At 40.6% G+C, this 26,994-nt stretch overlaps 1 protein-coding gene across 1 annotated transcript in view; it reads left to right on the top strand.

The window, feature by feature from the left end:
* The first annotated feature begins 1,439 nt into the window (after window positions 1-1,439).
* Window positions 1,440-26,994, top strand: part of Polr3b (RNA polymerase III subunit B) — a 104,892-nt gene continuing 79,337 nt past the window's right edge. The window contains exons 1-10 of the mRNA XM_021656564.2: window positions 1,440-1,647; window positions 7,934-7,966; window positions 8,163-8,219; window positions 8,305-8,369; window positions 11,821-11,896; window positions 12,800-12,900; window positions 13,810-13,901; window positions 17,319-17,436; window positions 19,251-19,359; window positions 26,589-26,711. Of these exons, the coding sequence (XP_021512239.1) occupies window positions 1,576-1,647; window positions 7,934-7,966; window positions 8,163-8,219; window positions 8,305-8,369; window positions 11,821-11,896; window positions 12,800-12,900; window positions 13,810-13,901; window positions 17,319-17,436; window positions 19,251-19,359; window positions 26,589-26,711 (846 nt within the window). The 5' untranslated portion in view covers window positions 1,440-1,575. The remainder of the gene's footprint in view (window positions 1,648-7,933; window positions 7,967-8,162; window positions 8,220-8,304; window positions 8,370-11,820; window positions 11,897-12,799; window positions 12,901-13,809; window positions 13,902-17,318; window positions 17,437-19,250; window positions 19,360-26,588; window positions 26,712-26,994) is intronic.

Here is a 26,994-nt window from a genome sequence, read left to right as displayed (position 1 = left end):
GGACACCTTTCTAGAGTCGCTTCTGTCTCCAATATGGATCCTGAGAACTGAACTCAGCTTGTCAAGCTTTGTGGCAGGTGCTTTAACCTACTGAGCCATCTTGCTGGCCTGTATTTTTCTTTCTTTCTGTCTTCACCTAATTTCAGAAGCCTATAAGCCCAACATTTAGAAGATACAAGCACTGAAATCTAAGTAGCTCACTCAGGTTAAAAAAATCAGAAGACTTAAACTAAGACATTTTAAGAACTTCTTTATAATGCTTTCAACTATTAAACAGTGTTAGCAGCATTTGCCTACCATAAGCTACTATCTAGCTCCACAACTTTTGTATTTTCCCAAACTAAAACTATCTATTAAACAACTGTTGGCATCTTTCAACTTTTCCTTCCATGGGATTTTTCTTCCCATTGGATTTACATAAACTCATTTTCAAATTTCAGGGGCAAATCTCTTCTCCCAACTCTTTGTGTGTTTACTATTTATAAAGATTTTCAGCAGTGCATTCTGAAATTAAAAAAAAATAATGGAATAATAAAACTTTAAAATTCTTTTAGCAAATTTTGCGCTTTATCTGTTGCTGTCCCTGAAAGCCGTCATCAGGTCAATGTTGTTAATACATTCTCTCTGCTTTGGAACAGGGTCCTTGTAGCCCACGCTGGTATAAACTTGCTACGTAGCAAAGGATGTCCTTGAGTTTCTGATCCTCCCTTCTCCACCTTCTAAACGCTGGGATTATAGGTGCCTGCCACCCTGTGAGGTTTATGTGCCACCCTTGGTCCATTTGTTGTAGTGGGAACCAAACCCACGGCTTTGATGCAAACTAGTAAGCAAGCTACGACCTTACATCTTCTTACATTTGTTAACACATCTAAATGGTTAATCTATACAGGCGTTAGATGTATTTTTTTCCCCAAACCGTTCATTTGTTGGGTGTTCTTTACCCTTTTAAATGTCTTTCCACACTAAAGTTTTGTGAGGTAATTTGCTCCAAGACAGTTTAAGTATCCAGAGTTTAAGTATCACTATTTTGTTAGAATTTACTCTCACTAGAGCATTTCTCCTCGCCCTATTATGGTCATCCCGATGGCAGTTCATTCGCACGTACCATCAATTATTTACCCAACCACTTATTATTAGAGGCAGTAAATATTTCTTGCTCTTTTGTATTACGCAATGTACATACACAGTTTTAGACTACGTTAAATGAATTCTCCGCCTCAGAGGTTTCTGTTGTGGCCACTGTCTATTATCCATTAATTCTCAGGATTAGTTATACAGTCAGAACTAATATATTTTGCCGTATTAACTCTGGGGAACTGGGAATAAACCTAGGATTAGCCGGGCGAGATCTCGGAACTACACCAGGGGGTGCACTTTCCCACATCCGGCTAGATCACTTCCGGGTTCCGCCGCAGGTTAGGCCCGGACTAGGCGGAACCTATGTGAAGCGCCTCCAGTAAACAAGCGCAGGAGGGATACTCTACGGCAGCACACCGCTCTTCGCTTGCTGTATGCTTGGAGCAGCAGGGGCGGATGTGAACAGGCTGTCGACTTCTTCCTTTTACCGGGAGCGGAATGGACGTGCTAGCTGAGGAGTTTGGGAGCCTGACCCCGGAGCAGCTGGCTGCGCCGATCCCGACCGTGGAGGTAAGCACCGTGACCTCAGGGAGCGGAAGAGGCTAGAGGCAACCGGAGAGTCCTTGCCGGGAGAGCTTTAAGGAGGAAGAGGGCGGAGCCTTATGCTTCTGCGCATGCTCAGGACTTCTCTGCACGTGCTCAGAGCTCCGCGCGTGCGCATCTTTTGTGTTGATAGCGGTACTAACAGGGTTCTTAGCAGCGTTTCAGGTTTGAAGTGCCCCGAGTGGCTGTTGCGGGAAGCCTTACTAGCGCACTGATAAGAATTGGCCCTCGTATTCTTTCCTGGGGAATCAGTGTCTTTTTGGTGCTCTTACCTGGAAGGACATTGGTGAGAGCTTAGGCAGTGTTCATGAAATTACATAGCCGGCTTTGGCTTTAAAAGTAAACTTGAAACCTACGCTGATCATCGTATTCATTTTAGCCCAGAGCTTTTTTGGGATGCAGAGTTAGTTTAAGTACCTTGAATACCATCCCCTGTCCCCGCAGTATTTAATCTTGTATAGCCTTCTTCAGAGTCTCAAAAGTTAAGGTATAATTGCCCTACGGCGAACTGCTTGGTAAGGTGCAGTTATTGACGTGACTTTGTTTTCTTAGAATACATATAGTCTCTCTAAGCCTCAAAATCTTTGGCATGGAATGGGAAGATCTCGGGTTGAAGATGCTCAGGGGAGAAATTTGGGCAGAACAGACTATACATGCCCCTCAGCATTACCATTAGATGTTTCAGAGGAACTGAAATAAATCTAGTAATACTGAGGAAGAGATGACAGTAAAGAAGAAAGGTAAAAAAAGGGTCTTGCCTCTGAAATGTATTAACTGTCACAAGGCGTTAGACCTTCTCCGTGTAGTCGTGCAGCACCGTTGAAGAGTTTAAACGGTTCTGGCATGCCCAGTGACTATTCTCAGGGGTGGCTAAGAAACTGAGTGCTGATGGCCGCTCTTCCAGAGGACACAGGTTTGAGTCCTGCTCTCACGCTGAAACAGGGTGTGGGGACACACAACTTCTTGTTTGTTTTTTTAGTTTTTCCAAACAGTTTTGTGTAACAGAGTCCTGATTGTCCTGGACTCCCTTTGTAGCCCATGTTAGCCTCGAACTTACAGAGATCTGCCTCCCGAGTGCTGGGATCAAAGGCCCCGTACCCGGCCTGGGCACACACAACTATAATTACAGCATTTGCAATGTGTAGGTAGGAGGATCACAACCTCATTGTCCCAGAGGGAGTTTCAAAATTCTCTTAGGCAAAAGACACGTATTTGTCTTTGTGTTTAGTTTATATCACAGTATTTCACTACACCTAATCTACAGGACCTGCTCTCAGCCATGTCCGACCTGCAGTCCATGCCAATTAGGGTAGTTAAGAATGTGGTCCAATACAAAATTGTAAACTTAAAATATTATGAGAGTTGTTTTTACTTTTTGAAAGTTATTTTTTTTTCGGTGTGGTTCTCGAGTGTGAATTTTGTAGATCACCGTGTTGTATTACAGTGTTAATGTAAGAAACCACCTTAATGTCCCTCATCATCATCCTTAACTGCTGCACCAGTTGGGACTCTCAACATCTTCCACATGGACCACTACAATACTTTCTAGTCTTTCTGTTTGTGTTCCCCACCCCTGACTCAGCATTTGTGGCAGCCTAGTCCAGCTACCATGTATAATCTACCCCTGAGCATACTTTTATCACAGCACCTACTAAGTCATTTCATTTGCTCACATCTCCCCTATTAATCTAAAGGCTTCTGAAGTCAGGAGGCATGACTGTTTGTTTACTTGCTTCTCTTAAGTTGGTAAGACACTACCTAGTAGCTTCTCAATAAGATCAGTAAGTATTTGCTCACCTTATCAATCAATAATAACTGGCCCCAGTGCTTGAATAACATCTCCTACCATGCTCTAATAGAAAGGAAAAATACTAGAAATGATTAATTCAAATGTAACAATGCTCCTGTCTAGAAAGTTGTAAAGGAAATACAACTTAAAGTTAAATAGTGACTATTAGCTCATGACATTTTTTCACTTAACTCAGCATATTAGAATATTGCTCTAATAAGTACTAGCCACCTTAATCTCCATTAGTTCAAGAGTGAATTTGTAGTTTACTTCACAAAAGTAACAAAAATGATCAGTATAAATAAATAAATGCAATGTTACTTTTTGAGTCTCCAGTGTCATTTTAGACACTTCTTTGGCAAATGCAGTAATGCTATTCATTATGTTCATTTATTAAGGAAAAAAAAATGCTAAGACTTGAGGACCCTGCCTCAGAGAATAAGACTGGGAAAAAGGACTAGCAGTATTAGAAACACACAAGGGACTATGGCAGATACTGTGGTGGGGACACACTTCCTCCAGCAAGGCCACACCTCCTAATCCTTCTAATCTTTTCACACAGTTTCACTCCCTGGTGGTTAAGCATTCAAATATGTGAGCCTGTGGGCCCATTCTTATACAAACCACACACCCTAAGTGCAATGTGCAGTATATTCCTAAACTTAAAACTATTTCATGGAATGATAATGTTTTACAATTCTATTACCAAATCTTATGCTATCTCTCTGTTGCCATGCTTGAAATCCTTCACCAAGTTAATGTTATTAATGCATTCTCTCTTTTCTCTTTGTGGAGACAGGATTTCATGTAGCCCAGGCTAGATTTGAACTTATGTAGCCAAGGCTGATCCTGAACTGATTTTGTTTCTACCTCCTAATTGCTAGGGTTATAGGCTTGAGCCACCATACCTGGATTAAAGGTTTGAATAATTTAATAAGAAGAAACCAATAGAGAAGGTGGGTGAGTATACATCCAGGAATTGGGGTCCTTAAATAAGATAGGGTTTCCCGGTTTTCTAGAGTAGATTAGAAAGTATGTATTTATGGCAGACTGTGAGCTTTTCACCAAGGACTGTGTGCTCCTCCTGCCTTTAAAGTAGTGTTAGGGGCCAAAAATCACTGAAGAAAGATCCTAAACTCAGGTAGTATGCAAAAGCAAAGAGTGTTTATTCTGCAGAAGTTACTAGCATGCTGGGATCACCATTAAGGCAAAATGGCAACCCAGAAGTGAGTACATAGGCTCTTTTTATAGACAGTTAGGGGCATTGTGTGGTAATTCTTAAACTAATTTGTCAGGAATGACATAGAGTATGAGGGGATTCAGGATTGGCTGATTGTTTAGAGATCTTCCCTAGTTACTGGGCACTTTGTTGACTCATTGATGTTTTTATGCATGCATTGACCTTTAATTTGGTTGGTTAGGGCCAGCTGCGCTTTACCTTGGGAACAGCAAGGCCATGTATTCATGTATTCATACATGTATATATAGCTTTTGGTCAACTTGACCTGTAAATTGATTGGTTATCCTCAGGTTTGTGGCTTTTTCAGGAATTATTTGTTTGAACTCTGATAAACAGAAAGTCAGGCCTAGTCAGACAAAGTAGAGAAAAGAAGCCTCTCATGGCATCAGATTAGCTAAATAGATAGACATTAAATCTGCCCCAGCTTATTCAAATATCAGCCGGGCCCAATCAGAATAGATCAGGGTCATCTAGGATGGTATGCCAGTAGACTCCAGCCCCCTCAGCTCTGTGACCTCAGTTCGGATTGGCTAATGTCCATGGAGGCTACCTTACTCTGATTAGAATTGGCTGGCTCCTTGAAATTAAGTCCTCTCAATAGGAGGAATTTCACTGGGCATAGAGGGGAAATTGGAAAGCTAGATTAGTATGTAGGGATGCTGTAACAAAGTACCACAACTTGATAGTGTAAAAACCAGATGTTTCATTTCTCACATTTTAAAGGCTGGAAGTCCAGAATCAGGTTCACAGCAGAGCCTGGAAAAAATTCCAGAGCATACCTCTTCCTTCCTATCTGCTGGTTTCCAGACAGTCTCTGATATATCCTTGGCATACAGAGGTTTCATTTCTCACATTCTTCATCTTTACAAGACAGTGTCTCTGAATATGTTTATTCAAATTCTCCTTTGTTATATGGGCACCCGCCATGTTGAATTAGAGTTCACATATGGACGTCTTTTGAACTGGTCTATATCTTCTACAGTCCTGTAAGCCAGGTCACATAGAAGCCAGCATAAGAATTTAATTCAACCTGTAGTTTTTGTCTTTCTACTCTTTTTTTCTGTTTAACCGTATAAATATTGCATGATTTCGCACAGATATTGAGTACTGATTGCTTTGATTTTGATAATTGCAGATGCCCAAACAACTGTTAACCAGTATATGCTCTAGAACACTTTCTTCACACCAAAAAGTTATCTTAAAACCTTTTCAGCCACTTCCCTCCCTAAAGCTCTCTCCCCCCCAACTCTATTATCAGAGACCAGCTGGCCTGTTTTCTGTGCCTCCCCACATCTTCATTTCTAGATGTTGGAAATTCATTCATATTCATTCTCTCTCACTCTCTCTGTTTTTGAGACAGGATATCAGCATGTAGCCTTGGCTGTCATGGAACTCACCATGTAGACCAGGCTAGCCTCCAACTCACAGAGATCTGCCTGCCTCTGCCTCCAGAGTGCTGGGATTAAAGACATACACTACCACACTCAGCTTTTGTTCTCATTTAGTGCGGCTTTTTTCCACTGCTCCTGGGGCATTATCACTGTCCTTTGGCCTTAAGAAGTGCTCACTAATTTAAACCCCAGGACACTTTGTTTCTAAGTTCCAGACATCTGCCCATTTGACATCTCCACCTGAATGTCTTAGTGGGTATCTCAGACTAAACATGCACCAACCAAACTTCCAGCCCTGCAACTCCTGAATCTGCTCTTCCTGCACCTGGCCCCATCCACTCATGTCTGTTAGTGTTGGCTCTGCACTTTTGGCTCCTCAGAGCAGAAACCCTGGAGTTAATTTTAGCTTCACTTTTTCTCAGGGGAGCCATCCAGTCTGTTGTAAAATTTTACCGGCTTTGCTCAAGATTATGTCTGCTAGCTAAACAACTTCTCAATCCCTACTTGTACTGTCACCAGCCTGGGCTACTGCAGTTAGCTAAGAATTGTACTGCTTCCAGCCTTGCTCACTTCTGCCCAGCGTTCAGAGTGGCCCAGGTAAGATTTGCAAAGCTGTCATGCCACCATTCCACTCAGAACTGGCCAGTGTACTCGGGTCCCTCAGGCTAAAGCCAGTTTTTATGTGCTGCAAAGCCCGGGGTTGTCCGTAAACCTTTCTTTAGGAACCGAGTATTCGGACTTTAGACTTAGCTGTAGTCATTTGTCAAGAGTCCCCTTGGCAGATGTTGTGAGTGAGAAGAGGCTGCCATGGCATGTAGTAGTCTGAAAAGTCCCTCCCCAAGTCCACTGATAGGGGAGGACCTCCTCCCCTTCCCTCTGATCCTAGTCTATCAGGTCTCATCAGGAGTGGCTGCATTGTCTTCTTCTGTGGCCTGGTAAGGCTGCTCCCCTCTCAGGGGGAGATGATCAAAGAGCAGGCCAATCAGTTCCTGTCAGAGACAGTCCCTATTCCTATTACTATGGAACCCACTTGGACACTGAACTGCCATGGGCTACCTCTGTGCAGAGGGGTTCCAGGCCATCTCCATGAGTCCTTGGTGAGAGTATCAGACTTTGTGGATCTGTTGCTGTCCTTGTGGAGTTCCTGTCCTCTCCAGTTCTTTCTATCTCCCACTTCTTTCATAAGAGTCCCTGCACTCTGCCCAAAGTTTGGCTATGAGTCTCAGCATCTGCCTTGACACCCTGCAGGGTAGAGCCTTTCAGAGGCCCTCTGTGGTAGGCTTCTGTCCTGTTCCCTGTTTTCTCCCTCCTCTGATGTCCATCCTCTTTGCCTTTCTGAATGGGAATTGAGCATCTTAGCCAGAGTCGTCCTTCCTGATTAGCTTCCTTAGGTATACAGATTTTAGTATGTTTATCCTATATAATATGTCTAATATCCACTTATGAGTGAGTATATACCTGTATGTCTTTCTGCTTCTGGGATACCTCACTCAGGATGATCTTTTCCAGTTCCCACCATTTACCTGCAAATTTCATGATTTCCTTGTTTTCAAACTACACGCCTCACTTAGGATGTGCCATGAGAATAAATGTGAAAAGTATTTGGGATCTTGTCAAGAAGAGGTTTTATTATATTTAGGGAAACCTGTGACATATGTGTATGTGTTTATATGCATGTACACATACATAAATAGTTTACAATAGCAGTTCTATTTTAAAAATTTCCCATTTTGGTTTACTTCTTTCTGGACACTGATAAACTTGGTACACCAAAATAATTGTGTTTTGGGGTCACTGGCACACAGTCTCATGTTCTTATTGTTTGGTCCACAGGAAAAATGGCGGCTGCTTCCAGCATTTTTAAAGGTAATGACCTGATGTTTCATAATAATAGGTTATTTTTCACATGATGAGTCATTAGATGGTCCTTTTATTTTTTTCTATCTAAATACATTTATTAATCTTCCCCTCATTTGTTTTGTATTTGAGGAACATTGATGGTTACCTATGGCCAGAGTGACTCCTATAACCTGTTGTCATCCTTTTTTCTGTCTCTGTTTAGGTGAAAGGCCTTGTGAAACAGCACATAGACTCCTTTAACTATTTCATTAATGTAGAGGTAAGCATCCAGGATTAAAACTAGACATAAATGGAGGACCAGTTGGCAGGAAAAGTTCTGTTCCTAATTTTGCACTCTCTTGCAGATAAAGAAGATAATGAAAGCCAATGAAAAGGTTACAAGTGATGCTGACCCCATGTGGTACTTAAAGTAAGAACCCAACTACTCTTAAATGATATTATGGTTGATTTTTAAATACTAAGTAAATATACTCACTGTCAAATTTCTTGTAAAGCCATTATTTTACCTTTTTAGTAAACTGTAAAGTGCTATTTAACTTATAATTGTAAATCATTGTATGTTTTAATTGAGAAGTTAGTAAAACTTGTTTTACTTCTTCTAAGTAAACCTTTTTTTAATGAATTCTAGATATAGAAAAATTGTTCTTAAAAAGTGTTCAGCATTGTTTGCACAGCATATGTTACTGCATTGTAGATAACCAGAGCATGATTATCAGAACCAGAAAGTTACATTGATGGAGTATGGCCAGTTGAATATACACCTGATTTGATGTTTTTCCCATTGTGTCCTGTTTCTTGTGCCAGAATTAGCCCCTGGCCCATGTCAGGATGTCTTACTATTGTTAATTCCACAGAACAAGAGTAAAGACCATTACCTAAATTCTTTGATCAATATATGCAAGCTTTATTTTTTGTCAGAGGGCTGTCTCCTCAAATTGGGATTTGAGAATATAGCATCAGATATAGGAGACAATGGGGTTTATAAAGCACCAAAAAACTGCAAGACTGGGAGGTTTTCAAGAGTTGGAGGATTTGGCTGGACATTTCAAAATTATTTGGCAGAACATCTTATCAGGGTAGAGGCTAGAGTATAGGTTTTGGAACATGTCAAATACAAAAGCTAAATCATTACCCAGGCAAATCCAAGTTTTACAGAAAAACAGGAATAAACTTATTTTGACCTTGTAATAAGATGGCTTCAAATCTTAAGATGGCCTATCATAATACATATGTGTGTTTGTGGGTATGTACAGCTGAGCACAGTTGTCCTTGGAGACCAGAAGAAGGCATCAGATCTCCTGGAACTACCTGATGTGGTTGGTGCTGGAAGCCAACTTTAAGTCCCTTTCAAGATTGGTGGTGCCTGCTCTTAAACTGCGGACTCATCACTCCAGTGCTAAGGCTGTCTTGGTTTCTTCATCTCCTGAATCTGATAGTCCTCAGTATTGCCTGGTGTTTCATGGCCATGATACTTTTAAATAGTCTGATCAGGTTTTACAGAGGGACCTTAAGTCTGAGTGTCTGGATACTTGCTCACGATTAGATTAAGATTCACATTTTTAGCAAGAACACCTCAGCAATGTTTTCTGCCATTTTTATTGATTCATATCAGAGGGTACAGATGTCAGTATCTTTTATTGCTGGTAATTTTAATGCTGTTTACTTGGTTAACATATTATCTCTTTTTCAGAATTATTCATCGTAAAGATACGATTTTTTCTTTTGTATAATAAGTATGGGATATCCTTTAGATAATGCAAATACTGATATTCTTATCACTAATTTTATTTAATTAATAAAAAACTGCTGTGCCTGGAATTGAACCCAAAACTTTATATTTGCAGGAGGAGTGTTTTACATTAAGCTATATGCACAGCCCCTCACCAATGGTTTCAGGGAACACTGGTGATTCTTATTCATGGTAGTTGCTGCAGTAGGGTAGTTGAAAGTCTCTCTTCCATCACCCCTTTTGTTTGTTTCTGTGCTCTCGTTGTACCTTTTTATATATTGTTTTATGTCAGTCGAGGCTCGTGGATTTTTTTTTCCTGTTGTTTGTAATCCGGTATCATTATTCTTTTGCTCAGATTATCCTAGCTTTGCCACCATGCCCTTTCAAAATGTGCCTTCATGATATTTCAATTATTTTTTACTTTCTGGAGCCACAGGATATAATTTCTATATATTTTTCCATCCCCATCTGGGAATCAACCATTTCTAGAAGGTGCTTTAGTCTCTTTTATTAGAAGCTTCTATATTATAGAAAGCTTCTGTATCAACATAAGGACACTAAGGGCTCTGCAGACAGCACTAGCAAATACATGTATAAGTACTAGCATATTCATGCACACATCTCTGTTTCTGTCACATCTGTTTTTATATTAGAGACTTTAGACTAATGCTTCTGATTCTTAGCCAGCAGTACCAACTCATTGGACTGTTCCCTTATTTTAATCTTCCTTTCCTTATTTTAATCCTGACGGTGAGAAATTTGGCTCTTTTCACCTAAAATTAAATTTTTAAAATTTCAACCATGGGTTATATAGAGAGTAACCGCAGGGTTACTGATACATCTGCAAGAATAATCTTTACTAAATAGAGCACAATTGTACACCGTCGTTTTTGTCTTCAGCCATACAGGATACAATCAAGCTGCTACATCAAAATCTTTTCATTAGCATTTTACCTGTGTCAAACAGTACTGTCAAAAGTTGTTGCTTCCCTCCCAGTTCTTTTGTTTTGTTTGTTTGTTTGTTTGGGGGGGGTCTGTATATAGCCATGGCCGTCCTAGGACTTGCTCTATAGATCAGGCTGGCCTTGAACTCAAAGATCTGCCGGCCTCTGCCTCCTGAGTTCCTGTATTAAAGGCGTGTGCCACCACTGCCTGGCTCTTCCCTGTTCTTTTCACCCAGTTTCCAATTACTTCTGGTATTTAAGAATATCATTAATCTTCTATTATCCTCCCTTCTTTTTATACCAGTGAGCATATATTTTTCCTTCCTAAGTCCTCCCTTTTGTTTAATACACCAAAAGCCTGAGTGTTGGCAAAGCACAGGCAATGCCCTTCACCTTGTTATTTTCATTAGGCATCTTTTTATGAAACCATAGCACTAATATTTTTCTAATAAAACCTGCAGTATCTTTTAAAGATACTTAGGAGGCCACAGGGATAGCCATGTAAATAAAGTGGTGAGTTTGGACCTCAGGCCTTCCTGTAAAAGCTGGGTATCTCGGTGTATGTATACATCTAACCATAGCAGTGGGGGTTATGAAGACAGGCAGATTCCCAGAGCTTGAATGTAGCCAGCTCAGTTGGTGAATTTCATGTTCGGTGAGAAACTACCCTGTCTCAAAAAATAAGAGAGGCTCAGCAGTTATGAGCACCGGCTCCTCTTGCAAAGGACCTGGGTTCAGTTTCCAGCACCCACATTGTGGCTGACAGTCCTTTGTAACTCCAGTTCCCAGGGATCCTGTGCTCTCTCCTGGCTTCTGCAGGTATCATGGGTGCACAGTGTATTTACATGCAGGCAAAACACTCAAACACATCAAATAAAAGTAATTCTTTAAAAATACATAAGGTAGGAAGAAGTAGAGGAAGAAGCTCAGTGTTAACATCTGGTCTTCAGCTGGACCTGTGCACCCACGTATGTATTCATACATTACATAACACACACACACACAGAAATAATTTAATAACGTTTTCCCTCGTTTGTAAAGTTATATGGACTATCACTTCAAGAAGATACATAATTGTTACTTTTGCTCATCATCCTCAGCAAGGTAGGCACTTTCAAAGACTGAGGGATCACATGTGTATGTTCTTTGAAAACATATAATTGATAATGAAAGAATTTGCTTTTCAGATATCTTAATATCTATGTTGGACTTCCTGATGTTGAAGAAAGCTTCAATGTAACTAGGCCAGTGTCCCCTCATGAGGTAATTATACATCTTACCTTACTTGGACTTATTTTGACCTAGAGTCTGCTCTTAGTGTATTTTCTTAAACTTTTATCTCTTTGTTTGTTTGTTTATTATTTAAACTGGGTCCTCCAGAAGAGCAGCCAGTATTCTTAACTCCTGAGCCGTTCCTTCAGGCCCACATGAGCAATTTTTATTGGTCAGGAATAGAAAACTTAAAATTTTAAATCTCAGACACGTTGTAAAATTAAAAGAAGTTTAAATCTAACTTCCAGTAAAAGCCAAAGGTGGGATATAACACAAAAAAATTATGTGATTAATGTTCAGATAAATTCTCTTTTGAAGCTGTAAGCTACCACATAACTGTCTGTTTGATAATGTTGAAGGCACTGGAGTCCAGTATCTTCTCACTGCTTCAGTGTCCTTTAGGTTGTTATCATATCATGTTCCACCCATTTCTAAAATCCCTCTGATGATTGAGAGGTTGCCAGAATGGTGTAGTGACTGGTTCGGTAAGGCGTTTTGTAATACAGTTTATATTCACATACTTTTCTTTAATGGTGTTAACCATTTTGAACAATATGATCAGCCAACATAATTATTTGCTATGGACTGTATTTGCTAGGAACAATTTGATTGATTGCTTCAAAAATGTGGAAACAAACTGGTCATTTGCACCAGGTTGATGAGAAAAAAATCACTCCTAGGATTTTCGTTCCATCTTTGGACTTCAGGACCAAGGATGCTATATCAGTATGTAGGCCAATACATGATGTCATCCCCTTCACGAGTAAAGTAGATTTCCAGTGTTCTGAGGCAGTGCATTAGCAGCTCGGTGGAGAAAGTTCAGTTTGGTATGGCCATATTCCTAGAGGGTGCACTAAAAGAAAGAGAGTCAGAAACTGTTTGATTCCATTCCAGTGCCGTCTGAGGGACATGACATACTCTGCCCCAATCACAGTGGACATTGAGTATACCCGAGGCAGCCAGAGGATAATCCGCAACGCCTTACCCATTGGCAGGTGAGAAGTGAGTTGCTATTGGAGCCACACTCCCTGGACACCGGCCCCATGATGTGATCTTCAGCCAGTTAAGAAGTCCTTTTGCCTCACTTCCCCATCTGAAGTGTGTTGGAAGTGGAACTATCTCATGACATTACTTTGTAGATCCTTAGAGTAAGGGCCAGACAGAGCTGTGGTTCTTAGTAACTGTAGAATGTTTTCTAAAGCTGAGGTCAGAGATTTCCTTTTCTTCTTCTGACACCAGCGATGAGTGCTTAGCAGATCAGTTTCCATTCCATTGAATTCTGCACTGGGCTTTTTGGTAGACTTATCTATGGGTGGCATAGTTATGGAAGAAGTTACTTTTCCTAGAACAAGTTTGAAAATAATGGATAGCATCAGCTAGTACTTTTGGAACCTGAAGAGAAGGCTTAAAACAAGAGCCAAGGCAGGGTACCAAAGGGAAAGCTTCAACTTTGCAGTGTTGTATCTCGACCATCATATATTTAGGTGTGGTCTTCTAGTTATTCGCTATCGATAGTACTGTGAAGGCTTTCACACATCTTTAAGATCCACAGCCTTCCCCCTTTGAATAAGTTTGTCTAGAAGTCTGAGTAGGTGTGCTTTAGCCTCGCCCTCGTGTGTGCTTCATAGAGTACACCCCTTCATAGTCTCCCTAAAATAGCGTTCTTGGTAGCGCCTCCCATTCATCAGCTCCTCTCTCAGCTGTGCCCTTGTCCTTATCCAGCATACTTGTGGGTCTTCGTTATCCGTGCCAGAAACAGTCCAGAGAAATCTTCGTTTTCACCTGGCTCTCTCATGGATGCCTCTTCTAAATGGTACAGAGATGCAGGCCCCTCTTGCCATGTGTTCACTGCACATTTCTATGCCTCAGTCTGTGCATGCTAACTCTTTGTCTACTTTAAACAGAATGCCCATCATGCTACGAAGTTCAAACTGTGTTCTGACAGGGAAGACTCCAGCAGAGTTTGCCAAATTGAACGAATGTCCATTAGACCCAGGTATGTTGCATGCTGTAGCTGTACCCCATCCCCTTTTTCTTGCTCTGTTCTTTTTTTCCTAGTGTTCTGCTTAGCCTTTCAGCCTTCTGATGACTTGTTAAAAACTGTGTTTATAAATTTCTGAAGATTTGGCACCAACTTCATTCTAGATTTCTAAAAATATGCTGGTTCTTCTATCATTAGCTTAAAATGTTTACTAGCTTGACTTCTGACTTATTGTCATGGCTTGTTCTTTTCTTTCTGCTTTTGTTCAGTAGTTTCTTTTGATATACTTGAAATCTGAGATGCTTCCAAAGTTGCTGTCCCAGCTGTTCTGAAAAGATCCTAGTAGTTCAAAACAGTCTGTTAAATGTAGAAAGGGGAGAAAAATTAAAAAAAAAAAACTTTTTTTTTTGCTGTTTTTTTTTTTTTTAAGCCCTTAAACTTTATATTTTTTGTGCTTATTTCTTGGCTATTTTTGGTAGAATTTCAAACAATACAACACAATTTCCCATAATGCCTCTACCTATGATTTAAAACTGGCCTACAGTTGCTTTACTTGCTCTAAGGAGAATTTTCTTGTTTGCTTGCTTGCTTATTTGTTTACTGTTAAGGAGACAGGGTCGCATGACACATTGGCTGGCCTTGAACTCACTAAATAGATAAGGCTGGCCTTGATCACCTGATCTTCTTGTCCCTGCCTCCTAAATGCCCAGCATATAGGCATGTGCTACCATATCTTGTTACGTTTAGAAAGGACTTAATAGGAGCCTGCCTTTACCAGACTCTTAACTTTTTCCTAAGTTAAATGTGTTAGGTTGTTTTTTGCTTATATTTTAAAGACAGAACAAAATCTTACTCTATCCTATATCTAAATTATGTGAAAAATATGTAATAATGCCATGTAACTTTTATTCAGTGTAAAACATTATTTTGGAGCTGGACATGGTGGCACATGCCTTTAATTCCAGCACTTATGGAGGCAGAGGCAGGTGGATCTCTGTGAGTTCAAGTCCAGCCTGGTCTACAAAGTGAGTCCAGGACAGCCAAGGCTATACAGAGAAACCCTGTTTCAAAAAAACCAAATAAATAAGTAAATTCTACCACCAGAAAGATTCATCTGTTTAATATATTTCTTTTTTCATTTGCCTGGTATACCTGTTGGCTTGGTAAAATATGTGGACATTATAGATTGTTTTCTTGATCCTATGGTGCATACCTTGACCAAAAGCAACTTGGAGGGGAAGGGGTTTATTTGATTTTCACTTCCAGGTCACAGTCTGTCATGGAGTGTAGTCAGGGCAGGAGCTCAAGTGGGAGTTGAAGCAGAACCCATGGAAGAATGCTGCTTTTTGGCTTGCTCCCAAGCCCTGTTCTTCTGCCTTTCTTATGTAAATCAGGTCCACCTGCCTAAGAAAGGTACCGCCCACACGGGCTGGGTCTTCTCATATTAATTGGCAGTCAAGAAAATGCACCATAGACATGCTGTAGGATAATCTGATGAAAGCTGTTCTTCAGTTAAGGTTCCCTCTTCCCAGTGTGTGGATAGCAGTACTAACCAGTACACTTCACTCTCTGGTCAGCTTGACATACAAACAGATCCTTGTTAAACCATAGCTTTTCCTTTCTGGCTTGTTCCCAGTATCTCATGTTAGTATCACAATGTAAAATACAGTACAACTTTAGAAGTCCCACAGTCTTTAAAGATTGCAGGGCTTTAAAGGAGCAGGGTCTCTTTAAAAATTCCAAGTCTTTTAATGTGTGACCCTCTGTAAAGCCCCAAACAAGTTATGTGCTTCCTTCTTCCAAGGAGAACAGGGCACAGTTGTACTCAGTTCAGTGTCTGACATCTGCAATACACTCACGATCTTCTGACTCCAGGAGGCTTGGACACTCCATTTCTCTGGTTCTGCCACCCATAGTACACATAGCTTGTCAAATAGGCATAGGCAAACTTTACTGCCATCATCTTTGTAGATGTCCCATGATCGTGGCGTCTCTAATATCTTAGAGTCTCCACTTTAGCTGAGGCTTCACCTTCACCAATAGCCTCTCCTGGTCTGTCTTCAGGACAGGAATAGTGCCCCATAGTGCCACGTCTTAATTTCTTTCTGTCACTCCTTCTTTAGTCCTGTAGTTTTGATGCTGTCAAACCAGTGCCACACCGAAGACTCTTTAAAAAAAATTATTTATTTATTGTTTATATAGTGTTCTGCTTGCATGTATGCCTACATGTCAGAAGAGGGCACAAGATTGCATTATAGGTGATTGTGAGCAACCATGTGATTGCTGGGAATTGAACTCAGGACCTTTGGAAGAATAGTCCGTGCTCTTAACCCCTGAGCCATCAAGTTACCAAGTTCTGCTGCCAGCTTGAAATGCAGCCTTGAACCCTTCTGGACTACAGCTTCTATGAACTCACCCTGGCTGATGAAATGCTTCCCAGAATATTTCTCATCAGTGGTGGTTGGTCTCTTTAATCACAACCGTTTCTCAGTCCCTGTTAACCAACCTCCATTGTCCCAGTAAAACTCAGAAGGCTTCACCTCTGCAGATTCTTAATGGAAAATATCACATGAACAAGCCAAGTTCCCATTGTCTGTACTTTCAGTATTTTTAACCTTTCAAATTTTCACAGAATAACCCATTGATCTCTGAGCATTCAATGACTTTTCTAGCATAAAGTTCCAAATGTTCCTATAGTCTTCCTCAAATCAACATGGTCAGGTCCATCGCAGTAACACCCCACTTCTGGTTCTGATTTTTGTCCTAGTTTGCTTTTCTGTTTCTGTGATAGACACTACAACCAAAAGCAACTGAAAGAAAGAGCATTTCTTTAGCTTACTCTTTATAGTCATAAGCACTCATTGAGGGGAGTTAGTTCAGGAGCTCAAGCAGGAACTGAGGCAGAAATCACAAGGGAACACTGCTATCGTCTTTTCCAGGCTTACGTTCATTTTTCTTATATGGCTCAGGCCCATCAGTCTAGGGTGGGAGTAATGGGCTAAACCCTCATATCAATCAGCAATCAAGACAGTGCCCCATAGTCATGCCCAACATGATGGAAGCAGTTCATCATTTGAGGCTCCATCTTTCCAGTGTGTTGACTTGACAACAAAATAACCAGGGCAATAGACCAAGCATATACACTCTGTCTCCAAGAGGTATATCAGCTTTAGTTCTTTGTGTAAAACTGTGTTCTGATGCTGTCATCAATTCACAGAACAATGTGAGCAGCCTCTTCAAGTTAATGATTGCCGACGCCTGAAGCAAATGGTCATAGGCACCTACCTATAATGTGGGCACTTGAGAGGTGGGGATAGGAAGTTCAGGGCCAGTCTACACTGGTGCTCTGGAGAACACCTCCGGAGCTCCTTGCTCTCACATACTCACTGGTTACAGAAGAGGTGGTGAGCTTTTCTTGTTTCCTTTGGGCAGGTGGCTACTTCATTGTTAAAGGAGTTGAAAAAGTAATTCTTATCCAAGAGCAGCTGTCCAAGAACAGGATCATTGTGGAGGCAGATAGGAAAGGAGCTGTTGGAGCTTCAGTTACCAGGTAAGGGAAACGGATGGTGTTTTTCAAAAATGTTAACCATTTTAGCAGTAGTAGGTAGTTGTCTTCCCATGTGAAGGGGCCAGTATTTCAATAGCAGGCAGTGTATTTAAGGTTAATTTGTTGCACGAATCTATAAACACAGTATTGATTTTAAGATTTCAGTGATGGAAACGGGAGACAGTGTTTGGAAGGGCACTAGTTAATTTAAGTTGTGTTCTTTATTAATTTACAACATTAAAGAAACTTTTAAAGTTAAAACAGGAAGGCACTATTCAAGGTTTTCATATTCGTATTCAGGTTTTTTGTAAGCAAGGACTGTTCTATATATAGTATTGAGTAAACTGTACCACGCTACTATTTGCAGTCCAGACCAGCTTTTTTCACAGTACACCCATGGTCTGCAGCAGCAGCACCCTGTAGAACTTTTGTAACTTTTATTCTCCTGTGATTTAAACCTGAGGGCTAATGAGGACAGGAAGATTGTAGCATAGGTGAGATATCAGTGTGCAGTAGTCTGTCTTCTGGTGGCCTATAATGAACCTATTAACATAGGGTTCTGCAGGCTTCTCTTTAATGTAGAGGCAGCTAACAGTAATGGCCTTGATCAAAGACTTAGTAGGAACCAGTTTCTTTGGTACATTATGGGTTGGTTAGTTGGTTGTTTGGTTGGTTGGTCTGGTTTTTTGAGACAGGGTTTCTGTGTATAACAGTCCTGGCTCTTCTGGAATTTTCTTTGTAGACTAGGCTGTCCTGGAACTCAGAGACCTGCCTGCCTCTGCCTCCGGAGTGCTGGGATGAGAGATGTGCGCCACCACTCCTGGCAGGACGTTATGTTTAATAGTAAAAATGGTCCTTCAGGATAAGTGATGTTGTTCCTATTTTATAACTGAGCTCAGGGTCACCTTGATTGTAAGAGGTCCTCAGCATCCACCTCTTTCAACTGTATACAGTTTTGGAGCCAAAGCAGTCTAGATTTGAATCCAAAAGGTGATGCTTCCATCTGTGACACTGGAGTGGGAGTCACTTAACTTCTCCAAGTCTTGCATTCACCGTATGTGATCTAGTGGGGCTCTCAGTACATGTTGTCATGTGGAGATTAGAACTCATGTGTACCACATGCCAACAGTGTAGCAGGCGATTAATATGTTGTACTGTTGTGGTTGAATAGAGCTTTTCAAGTGCCTTATAAAGTCTGTTAGGAATCTCATAACAGAGACACTTATCGAAGAAGCTAAATTAGGACAACTTATGTTTTGCTGTGTGCTAATACTGTGGGTAACTTGGATTACTAATTTTAAAACTTTCTCAAGTCTGGGCTATTTTGAGATTTTTCTCTTCAAAAAAATTAGTCATGAATATATACCCTACATTGGATCAAAATAATTCAGGTGTAATAAAAATGAAACATGTTAAAGGGTAGGCACTGTGACACAGGCTTGTAATCCTAGTACTTAGGAGGTGGGCGGAGGAACAGAAGTTCAAGATCATCCCTACATAACAAGTTCAAGGCCAGTCTGGGCCTTTCCTCAAGAACCAGCCAGCAAACCAGACACACAAGGGAAGGGGGAAGGGAAGTTAGGTCAAAGGTAAAAGTTACTCATCATCCACAAAATCTCCACCATAAACTCAAAGATGAAGAAACAGTTGTAGTGTTTTAAAGTAGTCACAGAAGTGGCAGGAAGTTGTGTATCTTTGAAAGTCAATCAATTAGACAGGATTTTATTGTTGAGCAGCTGAACCTGACTGGGTAATGATCGTTGCTATTGAAGTTACTGGGTAGGGATGCACTTTAACTGGCTTGTGTTTACTTATAGCTCTACTCATGAGAAAAAAAGTAGAACCAACATGGCTGTGAAACAAGGAAGATTTTATTTGAGGCATAACACTTTGTCTGAAGATATACCCATTGTCATCATTTTTAAGGTAAAGCTGCAGCTTTCTTCCTGAAAACTAGAATGAATTTCTCTGATTAATTTTCTTTATTAATCACAATTGTTACTACATTTTACTTATTTTGTGTGCATGTGTGTAAGTGTTGACATGTATGTGTGTGGGTGAATGTACATACCATAGTGTATGTATGAGGCAAGGGGACAATTGTAGAAGTCAATTCTGTCCTTCCGCCATGTGGATTCCAGATAACTCAGCTCATCAGCATCTTTACCTGCCGAGCCATCTCACCAGTCCAAGTGTTTTTTCATATAGAATTAGCATTTTGGCAGGTAAGGGATTCTAGGAATAGAAAGGTTTATATCACACATGAGTTCTATGTTAATCTTTTTTTCCAAAGGAGATGCCTGAAGTGTAGAAGGGTATTGTGATGAGTCAGCTTTTCTCCACCCTCTTCCTAACTACACAGTGCTACCTGAAGACCTCACTGTTAGCAGTTTCTCATGAGTCTTTCCAGAAGTAGTTTGCTTATTCATGAATAGTAATAGATCTGTGTTTTGTTGATACATTCGGTGTATATTATTTTATACTTAGTTCCTTTTTGGTTTTGTAACTTACATCTTGGATGTGCTGTGATAGTTGTACCTGCAGACTTGACCCTGAGAAAAGCAACATAAGGGAGAAAGGGTTTATTCTGGCCCACAGTTCATCACTGCAGGGAGAATGAAGATGGCAGAGGCCTGAAGCAGCTGATCACATTGCATCTGTGTCAGGAAACAGAAGGATGAATGCATGTGCTCAGGTCACTTTCTCCTTTTCATAAAGTCCAGGATCACAGCCCATGGAATGGTGCCACTCAGAATGGCCAGGTCTTTCTACCTCAATAATCTAATCAGGACAGTCACCATGGAATGGCCAGGAGCCTGTCTCTGATGTCATCAGGTTGACTGTTGGGATTAGCTGTCATACAGACCTATTGTATATGACAGACTCCATTTTATTTAGCCAGGTCCTATTGTATTTGACAGACTCTTCTACTTTATTTAATCATGTCCCACTTCATGGACATAATAGCTCTTGATATAATAAAATGTGCTATGATATGTCACATGACAAGGACATCTATAGCCTGTATCCTAGAAAATTCTAGATCTGTTAGTTTTTATAGATATTTAGATTCTGTTGTCTCTAAATAAACTTGTGTCTTCACGATATAACTGGATGTGTAAAAGTTTGTTTGGCTTAGAACCCGAAAAGCTATTTCCTGTAGAAATGTTTAATTGGTATCCTATGGTCCATTTAACATGTTGTGAGGTCTGAATGTGTGTACTCTGAATCATGGTGACTAGCTTGACTAATAAAGAGCCCAAATGGTTCCAGGAGGCACAGCATACCAGATAATGTTAGACACACACTGTACCGTGGCCACCCTTCAGTTTCACTTTAGGACTTATTGTTCCTATCCCATAGTTGCTTTATAGTAGAAATATCTTTCTTTTCTTTTTATTTTTATTATGTACGCAGAAGAGGGCACCAGATCTCATTGTAGATGGTTGTGTGCCACCATGTGGTTGCTGGGAATTGAACTCAGGACCTCTGGAAGAGCAGACAGTGCTCTTAACCTCTGAGCCATCTCTCCAGCCCTAGAAATATCTTCTATCAGCAGGCAGCTCCTCTGCAGTGGTAGTAACTAAGCTGGTTGAAAAGGAAAATCATTTGGAGTAACAAAGAAGAGACTGAGCCTCTGCTCTTAAAGATGTCCCCAGGCAGCATGGGAGTCAGGAAGTAGGGCTTCTTCAAGTCTAGCTTGTTACAGGTGTGCTATGCCCCTGGTCATTCAGATATTGGCTGGGTGCTGACTAGTCAGGCTCGTTAACTTGAGATGCAGTCACATGAAGGAGTTCTAGGGAATATTTTCTATGTTCACTATAGCTTAATATGCTTTGGAGTTCTATGAAGGATAGTCATTAATTTTCTTTACTGGTGATGATGATAATCATAATGACAGAACCATTTTGTTAGTAGTCCAGAGAGAGTCTCACATGTGTGCTTTCTTACTCCTTTTTTTGAAGTTTGTGTTTTCAAGCACAGAATGAACTTTGGCTTTTCATAGAGGAATCCTACAGCTCCCAGCACTGTCTCATGTACATGTGATGGAGAAATTTTATCTGGCAGCTTGGAATTATATTTTCACCAGAGGGCAGTATGTCTCCATGTATCCATGGAGCTCCCCCCACCCCGAGATGAACGTGAAGATGTTCTAAAAACGCATTGCTGTTTTTAGACTAAGAGTGTTTAATCAGAAAGCATATGATTATTTTTTTATTGCTAATGTAGAAAATGTGTAATGAGATGCATATATGGATTAAAAATCTGAAAAGCTTTAAACATATCTTTTTTTCCTTTTTTTGGACTTTATGACTAAAGTTTAATAAAACAATTTCTCCTGTTACATTTGTTTAATATTTATGTTGAAAGCATAAACAGATATAGACGATTTAAATTCTATCTAGAAAAAGGCTATGAAGTACCAGTCTGTGTTTTTTATGTAACCAGTTAAAAATGAAGAAAGTCTGTGAAAAGTATAGCATGGTTTTATATATTTGTAGGTCTTTTTCTTCTGACTTGTGATATACACAATAACTTATTTTGTGTTTTACTTAACAATAGATCATGGTATCATCATCATTATTATGTGTGTAATTTATTTTTCAGTTTCCTCAAGTGTGATTTTAGATTTTTTTTTTCAGCTCAGATATTTTTAGTCTTAACACACTCTGAGATGACTTCATTCATACATGTTCATGCACATTGCTGATAGAGTATGGAATTTTAGTCCTGGAAGTGGGAGTGTTGTGTATATTTTCCAGAAATGTGTAATGATCCAAAAAGCCATGTATAACATTTAAAATATGCATTTAAAACTTTTTAGTTCAAATATGCGAGCTGAGGATTTTAATCATATGTAGTCGTCTTTTTGTTTTTTCCTTCAGGAGTGTTTCAGTCAATTGCTAAGAACTTATTTCTGTGACAGTACAGGCTCCTGGAGATCTTAGAGTTACATATATTTAGCCTAAATTTTTGTGTCTCTGCTTAGTAGCTGTGTGACCTTGGGCAGAATTCCAAACTTCTCTGGGTCCTGACTAATTTTCAAGAGAAAATTCACCTCTGCAGCTGTTCTGTGAAGCACAGAGGTCACATGTTCCCAGGAAGGAGGCCTTTTCTCTCTGCTCAGCTTTCCTTACCCATTTTTGTCAGAAGCCAGAGAAGATACACTAGGGTGCTAGAAGAGGCACATTATTTCTCTTTGTGTGTTGTGTAGCCCTAACACAGACCTTGACAGTCATTAGGACTTGATGGTTGTTGATTGTAACCAAGAATTGGCTACAAGTGGGAGATGCAGCAGGGTCTTCAGATGCCATGCTGAGTCTGAATATGATGGGTAGGGAGCTTGTGAGGCCTGGATCAGCCTTTCTTGTGGACTTGACTCACCACACAGGTTTTCCTACCCATGAATCTTCCTATTTTGTATCACAAGCTTTCAGCACTTGCACTGTGGTGGCATCTGTAACCCAAAAGGATCTTGGGAGCTGGGCTTTGTTTCTTAGACTTCAACTTCTATGGGTATTTTTTTATCTTTAAAGAGAAACAACTACAGATGTGAAGAAACCATCGGAGTTCCCTTACCTACCAGGGCTGCTGTTAGCAATAAATAATTTCAGCTATTTACAGAAAACAAGAGCTTTCTGAATCCTGGCTATATATGGAAGTCAGCTTCATCAGAACCCTTGCCCATTGGTGCAAGTCATCCTCTTGTGCTCACTGGTATTTTCTTTTTCCTACCTTTTAAAAGTTACACTGTGTTTGAGGACACAGTTTCATGCCACTTTCTAAAGAATGCCTGTCTTGGGTTTTATTCAGTTTACTGATTGTTAGACCATTGGTGATCTTCGGACAAACATTATCTCTGCTGTTTTTCCTGAGGTTATTGTTGTATAGCGTTTTCTCTTGTCTTATTAGTGGGAGTGATGAGGTTTCAGGAGTACAAAGAGTTTCACATAATGCTACTTTTCAGGTGTCTAAATTATGTCTGTTAAGCAAAATGGGTGGGCATTTTGTTTGTATCCATGGCAACATGTCATCTATTTATAGCCATGACTGCTGAAGGCTAAATAGTGCTGAAGCTGATTCAGTGTTTGGCGCTGAACTCCTTTAATAATACTTGACTGAGTTATGGCCTCTGCGTTTCAGTGACTTGATAGGAAGAGTTTGGGCTTTTGCTGGAAAGCTTTGACAGTATGCATGCTTTCTTCATATGGTGTCTTTCACCATTGCTTGGCATAGTTTCTTTCATAGCTTAGGCATGCATGGAGTCTGTTTACATCCATTTTAAGCCATTCAAGAGTGTTAGGCAATTTAAAAACTTCTGCTTAGATTCCACATGAGCACATCCTAAATGGCCAACCAAATGATGCATGAGGAAGGATTTTTTTTTTCATTATTATAAACCACCAAAGTTAGGTGATCAAGTTTGTAATCTTTGGTATTTAGAGATTACTGAAATAAAATTTACCAAAATAAGCCAAGTAGCTCTGATTTAATGGTTCAGATGTTAACATGCCTAGTTTTTGTTCTCTGCTTAAAAAGTTAAAATTAGCCACTTTTTGAATTGTTAACTTTTAATCGTAAAAAGCTATTTTAATGAATTTATGATTTTTAAATAATAACGTTTATTTTTAGCAGCTACTTGAATCAAGCTTTTATCAAGTTAGAGATAAAAGAACAAATGTGTGATTTTTAGTCTTGAGAATTTATGTGTAAAGGAAAAGTTTGAAGCCCCTTGTGGTACTGCGTACCTATAATTCTGGCACTCGGGAGCTGAGGCAAGAAGATTAAGAGCCGAAGCCAAGCCAGGCATGGAGAGTGCACGCCTTGATCCCTGCACTCAGGGAAGCAAAGGCAGGCCGTCCTCTGTGAGTTCAAGGCCAGCCTGCTCTACAAATGAGTCCAGGACAGCCAGGGTTACACAAAGAAACCCTCTCTCAAAAAAATCTAAATAAATAAATAAATGAAAAAAAAGAGAGCCCAAATAAATAAATAAATAGAGTCCAAATAACTAAATAAACAAATAAATAAATAAATGAAAGAAAAGGAAAAAAAAAAAAGAGTCCAAAGCCAGTTTGTCTCAAATAAAATTATATGTTCAAATAGTGGATGTAATTGCTAAAGTTATTATATTTGCTGTCTGAGCTCTGTGTAAATTATCACCCTGTTGTGTGGGTTTTCCAGGGGACGCATGGACAGACCTGTTTTCACCTCAGGTGGGGTACCACCATTTGAGCAATGAAATTATTCCAGCATAGTTTAGCCTGGTGAACCAGTGACTTTACTGGGGTTGCTTACAGGAGCTTGGATGACTCAAGGCAGCTGCATAACCAAAATAGCCATGCCAACATGGGCGACAGCTCATGAAAGCCACATTCTTGGAGCTCACTGTTCAGGTCCCAGGCAGTTTCAGTGAAGTTTGCCCCCTGTCTCCCAAAGTTCAGAGTTTCTGTAACTCTGGAAAAGGACCACCTGAGTTTTTTAACTTTGTTTTGTTTTTGAGACAGAGTCTCACCCTGTAGCCCTGGCTAGTCTGGAACTCCTGTGTAGTCCAGACCAGCCCTGAACTCATAAAGATCTCCCTGCCTCTGCCTCTTGGGTACTGGGGTTAAAAGCGTGCACCACCACACAGCTAGCTGAGTCCTAAAACTTCCCGTGCTGAGTTCTGTAAGGTTCATCAGCTTCCTGAGTTCCCAGTTTCCTCAGCCTCCCTCATTGCTTAAGAAGGGGTTACGTTGATTCAGAAAAAACTGCAAATACATCCTTGTATTGTTGGTCAGAAATTTGGGGGTTACTTAGCTGTGTGTTTCTAGTTCACTGTCTTTCAGTTATCAGTATGTTTGTCTGACTGTTGTTGTCTTGATACTCATCAGTTAGTTGGGCAACCTCCAACATGGTAAAAGGCTATAAAGGTCATTTTGTTTTGTTTTTCTGCCTTTGGACATTCTCACATTCTTCATGGGTGCCCTCAAGATTTGGCAGCGGGAGCAAGCAGGAAACTTGTTCCCTGTGAAACCAAGTTTCCAAAGCTGAAACTTCCCTCTGTGCTCAGAGGAGTTAGTGCTAGGGGATTTGGGGACATTTTCAAACTCTCCTCAGTTGCTATAAAAGGGACATATCAGCTACTTAGCCTCCCCCAGGTCTTGAGAAATTTCAAGGTCAAATGTGTCCTCATTGAACTTTGAGCTGGAAGGGCTCCATGGTGCTGCCTCTGCACCTGCAGTAGAAGGAAGTACATGACAGCAGTAGGGTTGCCGTTGTGTCGGGAAGAATGCTAAGGAGTCAGCCCTCTCAGTGGTTTATAAGACAATGCCCCTGGAGGTCTGCATTGGAACTGAGGACTCGGTTTCCTTCTCGTTTGTGTGGAAGAGAACTCAGAAGAGAAGTGACAAACTTGTCAGACAGTTGTCCTCTGGTTCAGTCTTCTCTCAAAGCTGAAGGAAGATATCTTGATGACTTCTGCAAAGCAGGTCATTACCACACAGAGAGGGTTAGTGGGATTATGCTCTGTCTCTCCACATGGCAGTGTTCAGGCAAGTGTCTGAAAAAGTGAGTGAGCGCAGGACCACGCGGAACCTGCAGAGACATGCAGCCACTGCTACCTTGGAACATTTAAGAGGCTCTGATACTTCATACATTAAATATGTTCTGAGATTTAAACTTTGTAAGTTTTCATAGTATATGGTGTCTCTAGAATACTGAACTAAAACATCCTTTAGGGAAATCCTTTTGGCATGAATATGAATGATTTGATAATTTTCAGAAAAAATTAATCTTGTGGCAAAACTAGTCAGAGTCACACTGATGTTCAGGAGTGTTGGCCTTGCTTTTATTTGCTGTTGTTACAGGCCTTTCCACTAGGCTTCCCAGCCTCATTTCTTCATGGTGAAACTCTTGGAAGATTTGGAAAAATGGAGAGGGTAGACGCATGCCGAAAGCACTCGAGGGTGTTTGTTTTCCTCTCCCGAATGACGGTTTCTGTTGCAGGTTCTCGTGCAGCTTGGGCTGTGGCTGCCAGCACCAGATGGCACCGTTTCTGAGGGAAGAGCTGGCTTTTGCTTAGAAGTAATACCCACAAACAATACCAGATTAGCATAAGCAAATGTCAGTGAGTGAACACAAAGCTAACACTCCTCCATCTTTTCTTCCCTTCCTAGGCCATGGGTGTTGAGAGCGATCAGGAAATTGTGCAGATGATTGGAACAGAGGAGCACGTGATGGCTGCGTTTGGGCCCAGCTTGGAGGAGTGCCAGAAGGCTCAGATTTTCACACAGATGCAGGTGTGTCCTCTTAGGATGTCTCTTACTGTGAACTGAGACAACTTCAGTGCTGTTCATCTCAATAAGCTGCCACTGCAGTGGCCTTGGGGGTGTAGATTTGGGAAGGGTGCTAGGAGAAGAGCCACACACAAGTTCTTTTGACTTCTGCAAATCTGAGGAATGAGTCTGCACGTCATCAGTCAGTGGTTTCCTTAGTTTTCAGAAGAGGTCTATGTGGGCAGGAGGCTTCTGGTTGCCTGTGTAACAAGCACCATGTCCCCGGGTCATTTGAGGGGATGGTTCA

This window comes from Meriones unguiculatus, chromosome 2 (genome assembly GCF_030254825.1).
Source record: "Meriones unguiculatus strain TT.TT164.6M chromosome 2, Bangor_MerUng_6.1, whole genome shotgun sequence".
In the NCBI taxonomy this organism is placed as follows: domain Eukaryota; kingdom Metazoa; phylum Chordata; class Mammalia; order Rodentia; family Muridae; genus Meriones; species Meriones unguiculatus.
The sequence above is the reverse complement of the archived record's forward strand: the minus strand, read 5'-3'. Positions and strand labels throughout refer to the sequence as shown.